The sequence below is a fragment of the Myotis myotis genome, unplaced genomic scaffold, assembly GCF_014108235.1.
Source record: "Myotis myotis isolate mMyoMyo1 unplaced genomic scaffold, mMyoMyo1.p scaffold_m19_p_5, whole genome shotgun sequence".
Taxonomy (NCBI): Eukaryota; Metazoa; Chordata; class Mammalia; order Chiroptera; family Vespertilionidae; genus Myotis; species Myotis myotis.
Window position 1 is genome coordinate 5,619,778 of NW_023416357.1, and position 13,279 is coordinate 5,633,056.

The 13,279-nt window shown below is 51.0% G+C and overlaps 1 protein-coding gene across 6 annotated transcripts in view; it reads left to right on the forward strand.

Annotated features, from left to right (window-relative positions):
* The window catches only part of SKP2 (S-phase kinase associated protein 2), a 57,367-nt gene that overhangs the window by 564 nt on the left and 43,524 nt on the right, over positions 1-13,279 (forward strand). For all 6 annotated transcript variants that reach the window (XR_004967431.1, XR_004967430.1, XR_004967429.1 and 3 more), the window contains exons 2-3: positions 265-539; positions 12,180-12,291. Coding sequence is in view for 3 of the 6 variants with exons in the window: in XM_036308361.1 (XP_036164254.1) it covers positions 265-539; positions 12,180-12,291 (387 nt within the window). In the remaining 3 variants the exon portion in view is untranslated. The remainder of the gene's footprint in view (positions 1-264; positions 540-12,179; positions 12,292-13,279) is intronic.

Below are 13,279 nucleotides of genomic sequence, written 5' to 3' on the forward strand. Positions count from 1 at the left end.
TGCTTTGAATGGCTGTATGGTTTCCCTTCACTTGAAGAAATCCTTGAGGCCTTTTGCATGACCAGAATCGTAAATCAGAAAGCCTTTTTGATTTGCTCCGTTTTTTTCTTCTCTTTCATTCTTGGGAACTCGCCGCCGGCATGTAAAAAATGCAGTTCTGTTAGCTGCATGACTACATTGCATAACTTGCAGTTTCCTTTAGGCCTCTACCAATTACTTATGGGTGTGTTCTCAAAGGGAAGGGGCTATTGTGCATGTTTGCAGGAAACACCTCCAGGAGATTCCTGACCAGTCGAGCAACGTGGCCACCACCAGCTTCACTTGGGGATGGGATTCTAGCAAGACTTCGGAGCTGCTGTCAGGCATGGGGGTCTCCGCCCTGGAGAAGGAGCGGGTGGACAGTGAGAACATCCCCCAGGAACTGCTCTCCAACCTGGGCCACCCGCAGGGCTCCCCAAGAAAACGTCTGAAGAGTAAAGGGAATGACAAGGACTTTGTGATCATCCGCAGACCCAAGCTAAATCGAGAGAACTTTCCAGGTAAGGTATGAGGGTAAAAGTGTCAGTCATGGGAGGGCTGAGGTGAACTATTTTGCTGGTAAACCTTTGTTCTGGGATCTTTAGGATGGGAACCTTTTAAAAAACACCTAATTCTGAAGTTACTTTCCAAAGAAAATAACTCATTGTCAGTGAAGTGTATAGGAATCTTGGCAGGTATATACATATATCTCCTAGTGCTCAATTGATTTTTAACCCATGTGAAATTTTAACCCATGAGAAGACATCCCTTTTTCCCTAGAGTGATCTGCCTGCTCGAAGGCCAGCTCGGTGCCAATGATAAATGGGAACAAAGGCAATGATCTTCTTGCCGGACTCTCTTTTATTGTATTCTGCTGCCTTGTGCCCCTGGTTGAGCTCTTCGCCATAATCACATTAGTAATTTGTCAAAGGCTTGCTAAAGTGGATGTTCAACTAAGTGGCGGAGACTTAACCAGGTCCACTCCCCAACGGGCTTTTTGTCTTGTGGTCTGTCTCCATTACGCATTACCTGTTCAGTCACGCAGCCCAAAGACCGAAGGCCAGTCCCATTCCCGCCATCCCCCAGCATCCACCCAATGACTGAATCTTCCCTTCCGGTCTCCTAAGTATTTCTCAAGCTCTCATCTTCTCTTAACTGAATATTGGAATAGACTTATTATTCCAGCCTTTTCCTCCCCAGATCCATCCCCAGAGCTAGACTGGGCTGACTGAAATGTAGAACTACCCTCTTAATAGCTTTCCACTCCCTTTCTTAAGCAGGCGATTGATTGAGTGCCTCCCAGAGCGGATCAGAACTGCAAGAGTACTCAAATCCATAGTGCACTGACCTGGGGTTATCCGTTTTTCCTTGCTAGTAAACCATTTGAGACATTAATGCAGCAGTGTTTGCTGAGCACATACTATGACTTGGCGTTCATTCTTCTGGGGAAACAGCAATGAACAAAACGTAAATATTCCTATGCTCATGGAGCTTCTGTTCTGGAGAAAAGACACAATGAACATAATAAATATGGTATGTAGTGTGTTAGTAATAAGGGCTGTGGCTGAAAAAAAAACAAAGAAACTTTGAACAAGCCAAGAGGGATTGGAAATCCTGGGGTAGGGAGATGGATGACAATTTTCAACAGGGTATTGATGGAAAGCCTCACTTGGACAGTGAGCCTTAAGCAAAGGCATAAAGGAGGGAAGGGCATGTGCCATGCAGATATCTTGGAGGAGACAGCCCTAAGCAGAGGAAGCAGCCAGCCCAAAGACCCTGGGGCAGAAGCGTGTCATGTTTGTTGAAGGAACAACAAGAAAGCCATATTCTAAGTGCGGGATGAGCTAAGGAGAAAGCAGAGGGACAGCAGGCTAGAGGCGCTGGCTTGTTTGCTGGCTTGTTTTGCTTTTAAAAATAATCTGTGTTGTGTGTTTTTTTGGTTTTTGATCCTTTAGGAAAGAGAACCTTCAGATTATGGGAATCTACAGTAGGATTTGGATTAGAAAGGCAGTACAGGGTTATGGTGAAGTCAGGCAAATCTGGGTTTCAGTCTGTCTTGCTGCTCTCAGCCTTGGGCAGTTAATTGGGCTCTCTGGGCCTTCGTTCCGTGGTGAAATAGAGAAGTAGTACCCACTTCATAGGTCGCTGTGAAGATTAAACGGAACAGTGCCGTGACGCTCTTAGCATGCTGCCTGCACGTAGCGCTATTAAGGAACCCAGTTCATTTGGCCACATCCACTTGGGAGGCGGCTTCACTTTTTCTTTTGTCCCTAAAGCGGTTGGCCTGACCCTGTCCGGGTAGGGTTCTTTCCCTTCAGAGTTTAGCGGCGCTGCTGCATCGAGTGTGTGGCGTGCCGCACTAGCGATTTGGTGCTTGACCACCCAAACGTGGTAAAGACACTCCGTGCCCAATGAGCGGATGTGGACCAATTTGTCCAGCACCGGGAGCTTTTAACATGGAGTGTGACTGCCGTGTCCTTCCACGTTCACACACACGCACACAGATGTATAGTAAAAAGACTTCTTGTTTCATATATATATATATGATTGATTTCAGAGAGGAGGGGGAGAGAGAGAGAGAGTGAGAGAGAGAGAGAGAGAGAGAGAAACAGAAAAATCAATGATGAGAGAGAATAATTGATTGGCTGCCTCCTGCACTCCCCCTACCGGGGATCGAGCCCGCAACCCAAGCATGTGCCCTTGACCGGAATCGAACCTGGGACCCTCCAGTCCACAGGCCGACGCTCTATCCACTAAGCCACACCAGCTAGGGCTAAAAGACTTCTTGTTTCTAGGCGAGGCACTCTGGGAACTGGACAGGATGAAGGGGCGGTTGCTGTCTGCTAGGCAACTGCAAGTCCGGTTGAGGAGCACAGACAGTACACAAGAAGAGGAGCTCACAGCGAGAGGCCGAAGCCAGCCACCGATGTGTAGGCCAGAGGAGGACTCGATTGTTCACGTGACCTCAGATATATAGGTCTGAAGTGAGAAGCGAGGCGGGGAGGGAAGCAGTCGGGTCCATTGTACTGTTGGGACTGCACGCAGTGTAGACTGGTTCGTTGGTGTGGGGCGGCGTGGAGCGGTGAAGTCACTGATGGGGGATGAGGGGCAGCTGGTGTGGAGGGTCCCAGCGGGCCTCCCGGAGCCTGGGCCTCCCGTGCACCGAATCGTCGTTCCCGGGAGTTTTGTGTGCAGTTGTCAGGACAGGTGGCTAACAGCTCTGCCAGGATTAGGGTACAGCAGGCCACACCTGCTTTCCACAGAGATCTGATGCCAGTAGCCCTGGACTGTGGGTTTTTCTTGGTTCTGCTCTCAGCAGTCTCTCTGCAGGCCCCAAGCCAGGCTCCCATCTGGCAACTAAGACCTCTTTATCTGTCTACTTCAGAAGATAAAAACTATGTGACCAGCCCGTCCCAGGACAGCTCTGATTGGCCCTTGGGGTGAGTGTGTGGAAGGAAATTAGGAGGAAATGGCCAGCAGTGAGGTCATTAATGGGCAGAAAGAGGACAACTGCATTTTCTTTGTGGGCATTAAATGCCTGTCCGGATCTTTTCTTCCCCACTTCCCCCGCCTCCCTCCAAACAGGATGCATGAAAACACGGTTGAACTAATTTGTTGATCCGCTCTCCCATGGCGATTAAACTGCTTGAAATTCCAGACCCCACACTGGTTTCTCAGACTGGAGACTCCAAAGTTTAGAGAATGCTGATATCCCCAAGGAACCTTGTTCAAAGTGCAAAATTCCTGAGATGCTGATCCAAGAAGTCCTGCCTTGAAGCTGGGAATCTGCTTTAATAGCCCCAGGCACACATAGTTCCTCCAATTTATTTTTTATTTTAACCAATAAGAAATATATTTTACATTGCAATCTTGGGTGTGTACCTGAAATATTCCCCCTTACTCAGGGATTTCCTATTCAGTTCCATTCCATTTTTCAAAAACAGTGCGGTCAGCCCTGCCAGGGAGGCTCAGGTGGTTGGGTTTCGTCCTGTGAACCAAAAGGTTGCTGGTGCGGTTCCTGGTCAGGGCACATGCCCGGGTTACAAGCTCAGCTGATTGAGGTTTCTCTCCCACTGTCTCTCCCTTCTTCTCTCTCTAAAATCAATAAAAATATATTTAAAAGCAAAAAAACAGTGCAGGTCAAACTAGACTGACTTCATGACTCACCAATGAATCTCAGCCTGCAGCTCTCAAAACAGCTCTGTTGGAGTCTGTAGAGGACCCTCCCAGGCACTTTCTTTACTCTGTAGCTTCCATTCATTCATTCATTCAGCAAAGATTTATTGAGCACAGTTCTAGAGATGAGGAATACAGCAGTGGACGTAACAGGTAAAAGACCCGGCTCTCATTCAGCCTATATACCAGCCGTGGGCAAACTGGCCCGCGGGCCGGATCCGGCCCATTTGAAATGAATAAAACTAAAAAAAAAAAAAGACCGTACCCTTTTATGTAATAATGTTTACTTTGAATTTATATTAGTTCACACAAACACTCCATCCATGCTTTTGTTCCGGCCCTCCAGTCCAGTTTAAGAACCCATTGTGGCCCTCGAGTCAAAAAGTTTGCCCACCCCTGCTATATACGGTACCTGATTGTCCAAATCCCAATTTCCATGGCTTGCCCATTGCTCTTACCACACTCTGGGCGTGAGCATGTCTCTCAGAAATCTAGGGTTGCAGGGTGGAGGGGATCATTGAAGACCTCTGGTTTGGTTTTGCTTTTTTTCAGTTTTGCCTACCTAGCCAAAAAAAAAAAAAAAAAAAAAAAAAGAAGAAGAGCTATTTGATCCAGTGTTTTCTCTGTGCAATTTGTGCAATTTGTGGAAGAGGAAGGAACACTTATCTCAGATGGCGGAATCTATTGTCTCTTCCCAGAAAGGAAGCCTGGGTTGTTACCACTTAACACAATCTAGCAAAGACAAACATGCATTGAGCCCCCACTCTTAAAAAAAAATACACAAAAAATAGCAGGTGTGAGCAGCAGGGCCTGCCTACCCTTCAAGTATCATTTATCTAAGAGGGGCAGTTCTAAGAGTCAACGTCTCATTGAGGGGTAAGATGACTTCGGTGTGTTACGTTGAATTGGAGTATAGGTGATGCTCCCAGAAAGAAATACGTCGAGTCGGAGGAGTCACGTATCCTCCGTAGCAAAGATCTAATGCATAGATTAGCTGTTCCTCAGGTGCAGTGATGAGGTCAGCGCAGTGGACGGCTGGGCTCGCACCTCAGGACCGAGTGGAAATGGTGGTGCCCACTGGGGATGGTGGGCAGGGTGGTGAGCCTGGCCTCCTGCTGTCAGGGAGTTGAAGACCAGAGGTCTTGGGCTGAGTCATTGTTTCCCTTACTGTGCAGCCCTGGGCGGTTTAGAAGAGGCCCTGGGGGAAGGACCTGCTCTGGACTTTCTCATCCGCTCGGGGCACACAGACCAGGCAGCAGTGCAGTCAGGAATCCAGGAAACAGATGGCCGCTGCTTTGAGAATTAAATGTGGCAAGTCAGGTTACATTCTGCATACCCCAGGCCGGATCCCAGCGCCGGAGCAGCCACACGGAGACAGACTTCCGCCCCCTCTGCTTGGGCAGCAGCCAGCTTCAGGCTGCGACACCCCCGCCCAGGGGCCCTAGAATCTCTGTCACCCTGTGGTCAACGGAGTGGGGTCCTGGGGACTTGGCTCTCTCTGGCGTGTTTTCTCGGCCATTGCTCCTTCCATCTGGCAGCATGTCCTTGACAGCTCTCGGCATCATTGTTCTACGTCCTTGACAACAGCTCTCAGCATCATTGACTTACTCCCTCTCCACTTCTCCCTCCCAGCCCTGGTTGATGTCTTTTTTTTTCCCCCTTTTTTCCATATAAATTCAGATTTGATTCTCTCCTTAACTCGTAGACCATCTAGTACTCAGAAGAAGGAGAGTATGGAATCATAGAGTGTCCTAGGGTAGAAAGAGGCGTGAGTTGGAGCCAGACCTGAGTTTGAATTCCCACTGTGCCCCCCGCTGGTTCTGTGCCCCCCGCTGGTTCTGTGCCCTGGTTCCTTTTATCATAGCTACCTCACCTGAAGCCCTTTCCCCAGCTCAGAGGCCACTCACATTCTGACAGGACATTTCCTTTGTGTCCTGATGTGTCTTCAGCCTCATTCCCCCTCCCCCCAACGCCAGCAGGCAGTTCCCTCTGCCACCTGGCCAGCCCTCCAGCGGCCACCTCTCGGGCTCTAAGCCTCTCGTTTGGGGCGTGGGGTTGGGAACAGACAGAGCAGAGCCACATTTGACCTTTGGCTGTCGCCTTGGTGAGGCTCTTTGGCCAAGACAGGTTTCCTCATCTGTAAAATGGGCTAATACGACTTAGTACATGGGATTGCTGCAAAGATTCGGTTGCTTTCCTAACTACCTGAGACTTTTTAGGCTTTCAGTAAATGGCAGTTTTGTTTGTTTGTTTTTGTTATTAATCCCTACCCGAGAATATGGTTTTTTGATTCAGCTCATTCGCAGTTTTCATGAGGGGAGAGTGAAAGGCATAATGCACCTAGCGAAGACTGAGCAAGTGCTTGTAAGTGTGCGAGGTGCTGGGCCTGCACGTCTGGGCAGGGGGCTATGAAGGAAGGAAGGGGCATTTAAGTCAGGATCTGAGGGATGCGTGCGAGCTGGGGGTGAGGAAGGAAGTTGCGATGCAAAGCCCTTTAACGCTAGGCTTCCCTTGCGTGTGTGGCTCCCTGGCCTGGCTTTGCTGTCCTCTGCAGACCCCTGCATTCATTGCTATGCCAAGTTTTCCTCCTGGCATTTTAGTTACCTGTCTGCACATGGTTCCTGATTTCTTATGTCTTCCCAGTCAAACAGGAAGCACCCAGTCTGTTCATGCCTCCTGCCCTGTACTTCACAGCAAGCCTCTCTCATTTTCCTCTCCCCTCTTCCTCCATCTTCAGTGCCCCACCCACAGCCCCGGGAAGCTCCCCATCCCCAGCGCCTTCGCTTGCACGCAGATGTGCTGTGAGTTAGCATCCCTCCTAGAAGCCCCCAAACAGTGACTGACGGCAGCTGGCAGAGGAAGCGGCAGCAGCCAGGCCCTCGGCTGGGACACCTCTGGGTGCTCCCTGCAGTCCCCAGCCCACGGGGACCCAGTTGCCCATAGCAGTAACCCCCTCGTGAGCATGCCCAGAGCTGGCCTCCTTCCCTTCCGCGGCGCTCACCACTCCTTCTAGGGCCTTCCGAGAACACTTCCCAAATAAACTCCTTGAATCTGATCCTCCAGGCCTTAGAGAGAGGGTGGTTTGGGGGTCAAACGACCCTTTCACAGGGTCGCCTAAGACCATCGGAAAACACATATATAATTACATATTGTTTTTGTGATTAATCACTATGCTTTAATTATGATCAATGTGTCACAATGAAATTGGGGGTCACCACAACATGAGGAACTGTATTAAAGGGTCATGGCATTAGGAGGGTTGAGGACCACTGCTCTAGAGGGAGTTCTAGGCAGCTTGGAAAGAAGCGGCCCCAAGAAGAAAAGGTGCAGAGTCCCTGGGGAAAGGACAGGAACGGAGACACGAAAGAGAAGGGGGGGAGACTCGCTGCCCCACCTTTCCCCATGGACCACACAAGTAATGGTCACAGCGATCCGCTTGGCCAGACCCCCTCTCCCCGCTCCCGGCTCCTGCAGATGAGGAAACTGGGCCCAGAGGGAGGAAGTAGCCCGCCCAAGCGCACGGAGTTGGCGGCCGCGAAGCTGGATTCTGGGCAGAGCTTCCTCCATCCAGTCGGGGGCTGGGGGTCGGTGAGGGGTGGGGGGTAAGCACCTGTGGCCAGGATAGCCTTTGCAGATCATAGTCAAATCTCAGCCTTAGATTTGGAAGAACTAAGTATGTCATTTTCCTGCCAAATCAAATGCTAGGATCTGATCTCCAGATACCAGAGGTCAGAGGAGTTCAGCATTAATGGGAGAAAAACTTCAGGAGAACCTGTCCATCAACTTTTTTTCCTGTTAGGGGAGCCGAGCAGGAGCCTGGTTGGAGAACCTTTGACCTCTGTGCACTCTGACCTTGAGGGAACTTTGTGACAGTTGGAGCCACCGTGAGGAGCCTCAGGGTGACCTCTAGCTGCCTCTGCGGGTGTAGGTCAGGGGTCAGCGCTGATGACCTGCCTTCACCCCCCTACCCCGAGGATTCAGAGCCTTTCATTTTGTCCTGTAGAGAGCGGTGCAGGCATTAACTGAGCGACTGCACATCGCCGCCTCATTCTTCTTCCAGAAGGCTTCCCTGACCACGCCCCCCCCCCCCCCCCACTGCACAGCACAGCACCCTGACCCCCCCGTGGCAGCCTGTCATGATGCTTCATTTAAATCTCTCCTTTGTCTGCATCTCAGACTCTGAGCAGGCATTCCTTGCTCATCTTTTTATCCCTAGAACAGACCCCAGCATATATGGTGCATGGTTAATAAGCATATGAATGGAGGAATGTTTCAGACATGGTGCTAGTTCTTGGAAATACAAAGATTTTTTTTTTTTTTTAAATAGTTCTTGTTCTCAGGAACTTGCAGTCTAGCGAGGGACCAGGCAGGTGAGAAAGTAAGTAATCAGTTGGAAAAGTGCCCTGCTGGTGGTGCTGTCCTGGAGGTCTTCCATAGGCGTGGGGGCTTTAATAGCGACTGGATTTTAAAATAATAGTGGGGGGCGGGGGACACAACGTATACAGACCCACTGAGAGGGAGCACAAATGACTCATCCTGAAAACCACAAAGCGCTCTGAATGTGCCCTGATAGTGAACACAGACAGTGAGCATGCTGGCTTCTAGGTAGTGAACAGAGAGGAACATGTTGGCCCTAACTGGAACGCTTTGAACTTCCTGCTAATCAGTACAGACTTTAGGCTAAACATTTGGGGGCGCCATTGCAGGGCTCTACCCGAGGGAAGGCATGCTTGTTTGAGAAAGATCGAGAAGATTGCCCAGGAATGCTGCCCGCCCTGTGTGTCACCTTCTCTCTCGGGCCTCACAGAGCCTGGTGCCATCAGTATGCTGTCCGTTCAATACTGGCACCTTTAAATGGGGGAGGACAAAGAGGGGCTGTATGTTAGACGGAGACACCGGGCAAGTAGGAGACCAGTGGAGATTGCTTACAAGGAATCGGCTCACACAGTTAGGAATGGTGGAGGCTGGAATGTCCCGCCCAAGATCTGCATTCCTGAGGCCTGAGCACGGGGCCAGCCCAGGGTGTGGGTTCCAGCCCAGGGTCTGCAGGCGGGCGGGTGCCACGCTCCCTTAATTAGCCTCTTCCAATCAGGCCCTGGATTGGTGAGACCTGCCCGCAGAGGGAGGGCACTCTGCTTTTCTCTGGGTTGGGTGTCAATCTCATCCTGAAACACCCTCTCGGACACGCCCACACCACCAGGCCCAGTCCGGCCGGCCACAGAAGAGGATGGCTCTAGAACTGGTGGGGAGCAGCGGGAGGCAGGGAGAGGCTGGGAAGGCCAGTTATCGAGCGAGTCTGACAACTCTCAGTATCTCTCTGGTGCACACTTGTCTCCTTGGCCATCGTCACATTGCCCTGGTCTGTGCATTCCTGTGTCAGAGTTTACTGCTTGTTAGGAGACTAAGCAAAGGGGTGTTCCTGCATCTGCCTTTTTCGCCCTCGTTTTTCCGGAACTCAGCAGCTAGCGTGATTTTTTTTAAAAAAGTACATGAGATCAAGATTTCATCACTCCTGTGCTCAGAACCCTCTAGTGCAGTGGTTCTCAACCTTCCTGCCCTTTAAATACAGTTCCTCATGCTGTGACCCAACCATAAAATTATTTTCATTGCTACTTCGTAACTGTAATGTTGCTACTGTGATGCATCGTCATGTAAATATCTGATAGGCAGGATGGTCTTAGGCGACCCCTGTGAAAGGGTCGTTCGACCACCAAAGGGGTCGCGACCCACAGGTTGAGAACCGCTGCTCTAGTGGCTGCTCAGCACATTCAGAGCCAGAGCTGAGGGCCTCATCATGACATAGAAAGCCCTGCATGGCCTCATCTTTTACTCCCCCCCCCCCCCCCCCCCCCGTGCAGTTCTTTACACTGTGTTCCTTGCTGTTCCCCAAAGCAGAGATGCTGTTCCTTGCACCCAGAGCACACCCCAGACACCCATAGGGCTGGCTCCCTCACTTTGTTCAAGCCTCTGCTCAGTGATCGCCATCTCTGTAAGGCCTTCCCTGACCACTGTGGTCAGACTTTGAACACCTACCCCCTGCTCCCCATCCTCTCCTTCACCCTGCTTGATTTCTCTGCGTAGCACTCGTCAGTTTTCACATAGCATGTCATTTACTACTTATTCTGTGTCTGTGATTATCTGTTTCTTCCCACACGTATGCAAACATTTTGTCTGCCTTGTTTACTGCTCTCTCCCCGGCACCTAAAATGACCCCTGGCCACTGCCTACTTGTTGACTAATGGATGAGGACACCCTTGATGCTACACGTCTAGGTAAATTGGAAGCCTGGGAGTATAGGGTGGGAGTGCATTTGCCTTGTAAATAAGGTCACCATGAAACCAACATGTGGGCTGGTTTGAATCCAAGTTCGTTGTCTCATAAACTCGAAGGATGAAGTCTCTATTAAAAACAGTTTTTTAGTGGAAGCGACATGTATTGACAGAAATGGTTCCAAAAGCAGGCGAGTGGCCAGAGCTTCCGCCCCATGTTGCAGTCGGGTGTGGTTCGGGGAAGTCTGTTAGTCCATGTGCAGAGTCCCACATGGTCGGGCTCAGGGAGCATCCCCGCTGCAGCAGCCAGGAGCCTAGGGCCGCAGGAAGAGACAGAGGTAGCCGGCTTTTTAATCCAGGGGGTGGCTGCAGCCATGCTAGCTCCTGATTGGTCCTTTCAAAGAATTCTGCCTCAGCAACATCCTTGGGATTGGTTGCTACGCCTTACTGCCATGTGATTGGTTATCTGCAGGCTGGGTGTCTTAGCAACAGTCCATACATTGTAAGCCTTACCCAGCTGGGTTTCCTTAGCAATTCTGCCTAAGTGGGTTCCTGGTTCTATTTTCTCTGCCCACCTCCCTCTCCCCCCAACCCCCCCCACCCCCGTCCTGTCCCGATTCCTGCCGTCCTAGCTTCTCTGTCTCCTCAACTACTTGCTCCCCTGAATCCTCAGTGACCAGACCAGCAATGGCAAACCTTTGGAACTCGGTGTGTCAGCATTTTGAAAAACCCTAACTTAATTCTGGTGCCGTGTCACATATAGAAATTTTTTCATCTTTGCAACCATAGTAAAACAAAGACTTATATTTTTGGTATTTATTTTATGTATTTAAGTGCCACTTAACAAAGAAAAATCAACCAAAAAAATGAGTTTGTGTGTCACCTCTGACACGCGTGTCACCTCTGACACGCGTGTCACCTCTGACACGCGTGTCAAAGGTTCGCCATCCCTGGACTAGATGGCCAGGATTCCTTAGCCCCTGGATGACACCTGAGAGGGCTGTGGGCTGGCTCTGAGTCTTTGCCGGAGATTGGCCTGCGGGTGCGGAAGAGAGTGTGTCGGGAAAAGTATTCTTCGTTTCCCCTTTTCTTTGCCAAGAAAATATGGTGCTTGCTTCAGGGGGCCTACACTGTGAGTGAACAGAAAAGCAATTGAGTGGATAATTAAATTCCTGTTTCAAGCTGAATGTTGTGTGTCCTTGATGGGTAAGAAAAAGGTCAGTGTGTTGTAGGCGGCTGCAGAATGGCACCAGGTGCCTGACCGGCGGGTCAGACCGAACCTGGGTTCAGCAACCTCAGTACTTGGGTTCTGGCTGGGAAAGAATTCAGAGCAAGACCCCAGCTGTAAGAGAACATTTACTTGGTAAATCACAGCAGTGGGAGAAGTGATTCCTAGAAGACATGGGCTTGGGAAACGAGTTACGGAGGCAAAAGAAGGGCCCGTGGAGCTTGGGAGTGAGGAAGCTAATAGTACCCTGCCCGGGGAGAGTGGGGGGGGGGGGGGGGGCGCACACGGGGTCCTCTGTCCTAGGGGTTTAAGGGTGGAGATTTTAGGGGAGGTCCCAGGGAAAGACCCTAACAGAATATTCAGTAGCCTGATGAGCTTCTGTGCCTGCCCCATCGTCCTTGCTCTGCTCATGTCTGTCTAACTGTCTACAGCAAATAAACTTGGCGGTTAAAAGAGTGGTGATGGGAAAACACATTTTTTCCCCCAAGGTGTTTCCTGGGACTCGCTTCCCGACGAGCTGCTCTTAGGCATCTTCTCCTGCCTGTGCCTCCCGGAGCTCCTGCACGTGTCCTGCGTCTGTAAGAGGTGGTACCACCTGGCGTAAGTATTGTTCGCCCCTTTGGCCCATGGGGGCGAGGGGAGAGGAGGGTTATTCATTCATGGGGTCTGTTGAAAGGAACAACCGAGAAGAATATAGCAGCACACAGCAAACTGAGTACCTCCCTGTTTCTGTGAGTACTTGGTGTCTCATTTCCCCGCGAAAGGGAGGGGTCCCTGGAGATGAAAACTCCCCTGTTAATGAGACCCCCTGCCCAGGATCCGGGGAGGGGAGTCCCAGGTGAGGCACAGCCGCCCCTCACCCCGGTGAGTGCAGGGGCCAGAGGACGTGGGGCCCTGGTATTGGGTCGGGTGTGAGCCGGCCCGGCCACTGAGACCCTGGGTGACCGGAGGGAGGTCTGTGTCGCTTTGAGTGGGAAGAATGGCGCCTCTGGGACAGGGCAGTTAGGAGGGGAAACACACACAGATGCCGCGGGCAGTGCCTGGCTCGCCGTGTGCAGCACGTGACAGCCCACGGGGGTTGGGGTTTTGTTGGTTCTGGGGACGACACCGTTCCGGTGTGGACAGTGAGCTGGGCACGGAAAGTCGTGGTGAGCTGGGAAGGCAGCCACAGGCCAGGAGCGGCGAGAGAGGCTGTGTTTATCAGTGTGAACCTTTTTCCACCTTCACCCCTTCTCATCCCCACCCGCCCCTGGCCAGCCGTGTCTCCTTCCACCGTCAAGGACTCTCACTGTGACGGCAGGAGCCCCTCCCTCTCCACTCGGGGTGTGCTCGGATAAGACACCTTGTATTTAGTCTCACTTATCCCCCCCCCACCTCACTGACCCCATTTTCATTGTCTTTTTCTGCCAGCTGACCTCATGCAGAATCTGTTACTCTTCATCTCAGTTGTTGCAAAAGTAATAACAGACATTTATTAAGCACTTATGTGCCTGGCACAGCAGTCCTGCCTTCTTAGTAACAGGTCAGATAACACATGGACAGTTTCTTTATGCAGAATTATTCCACAGCTCTCGCCAGTGGTCTGCTT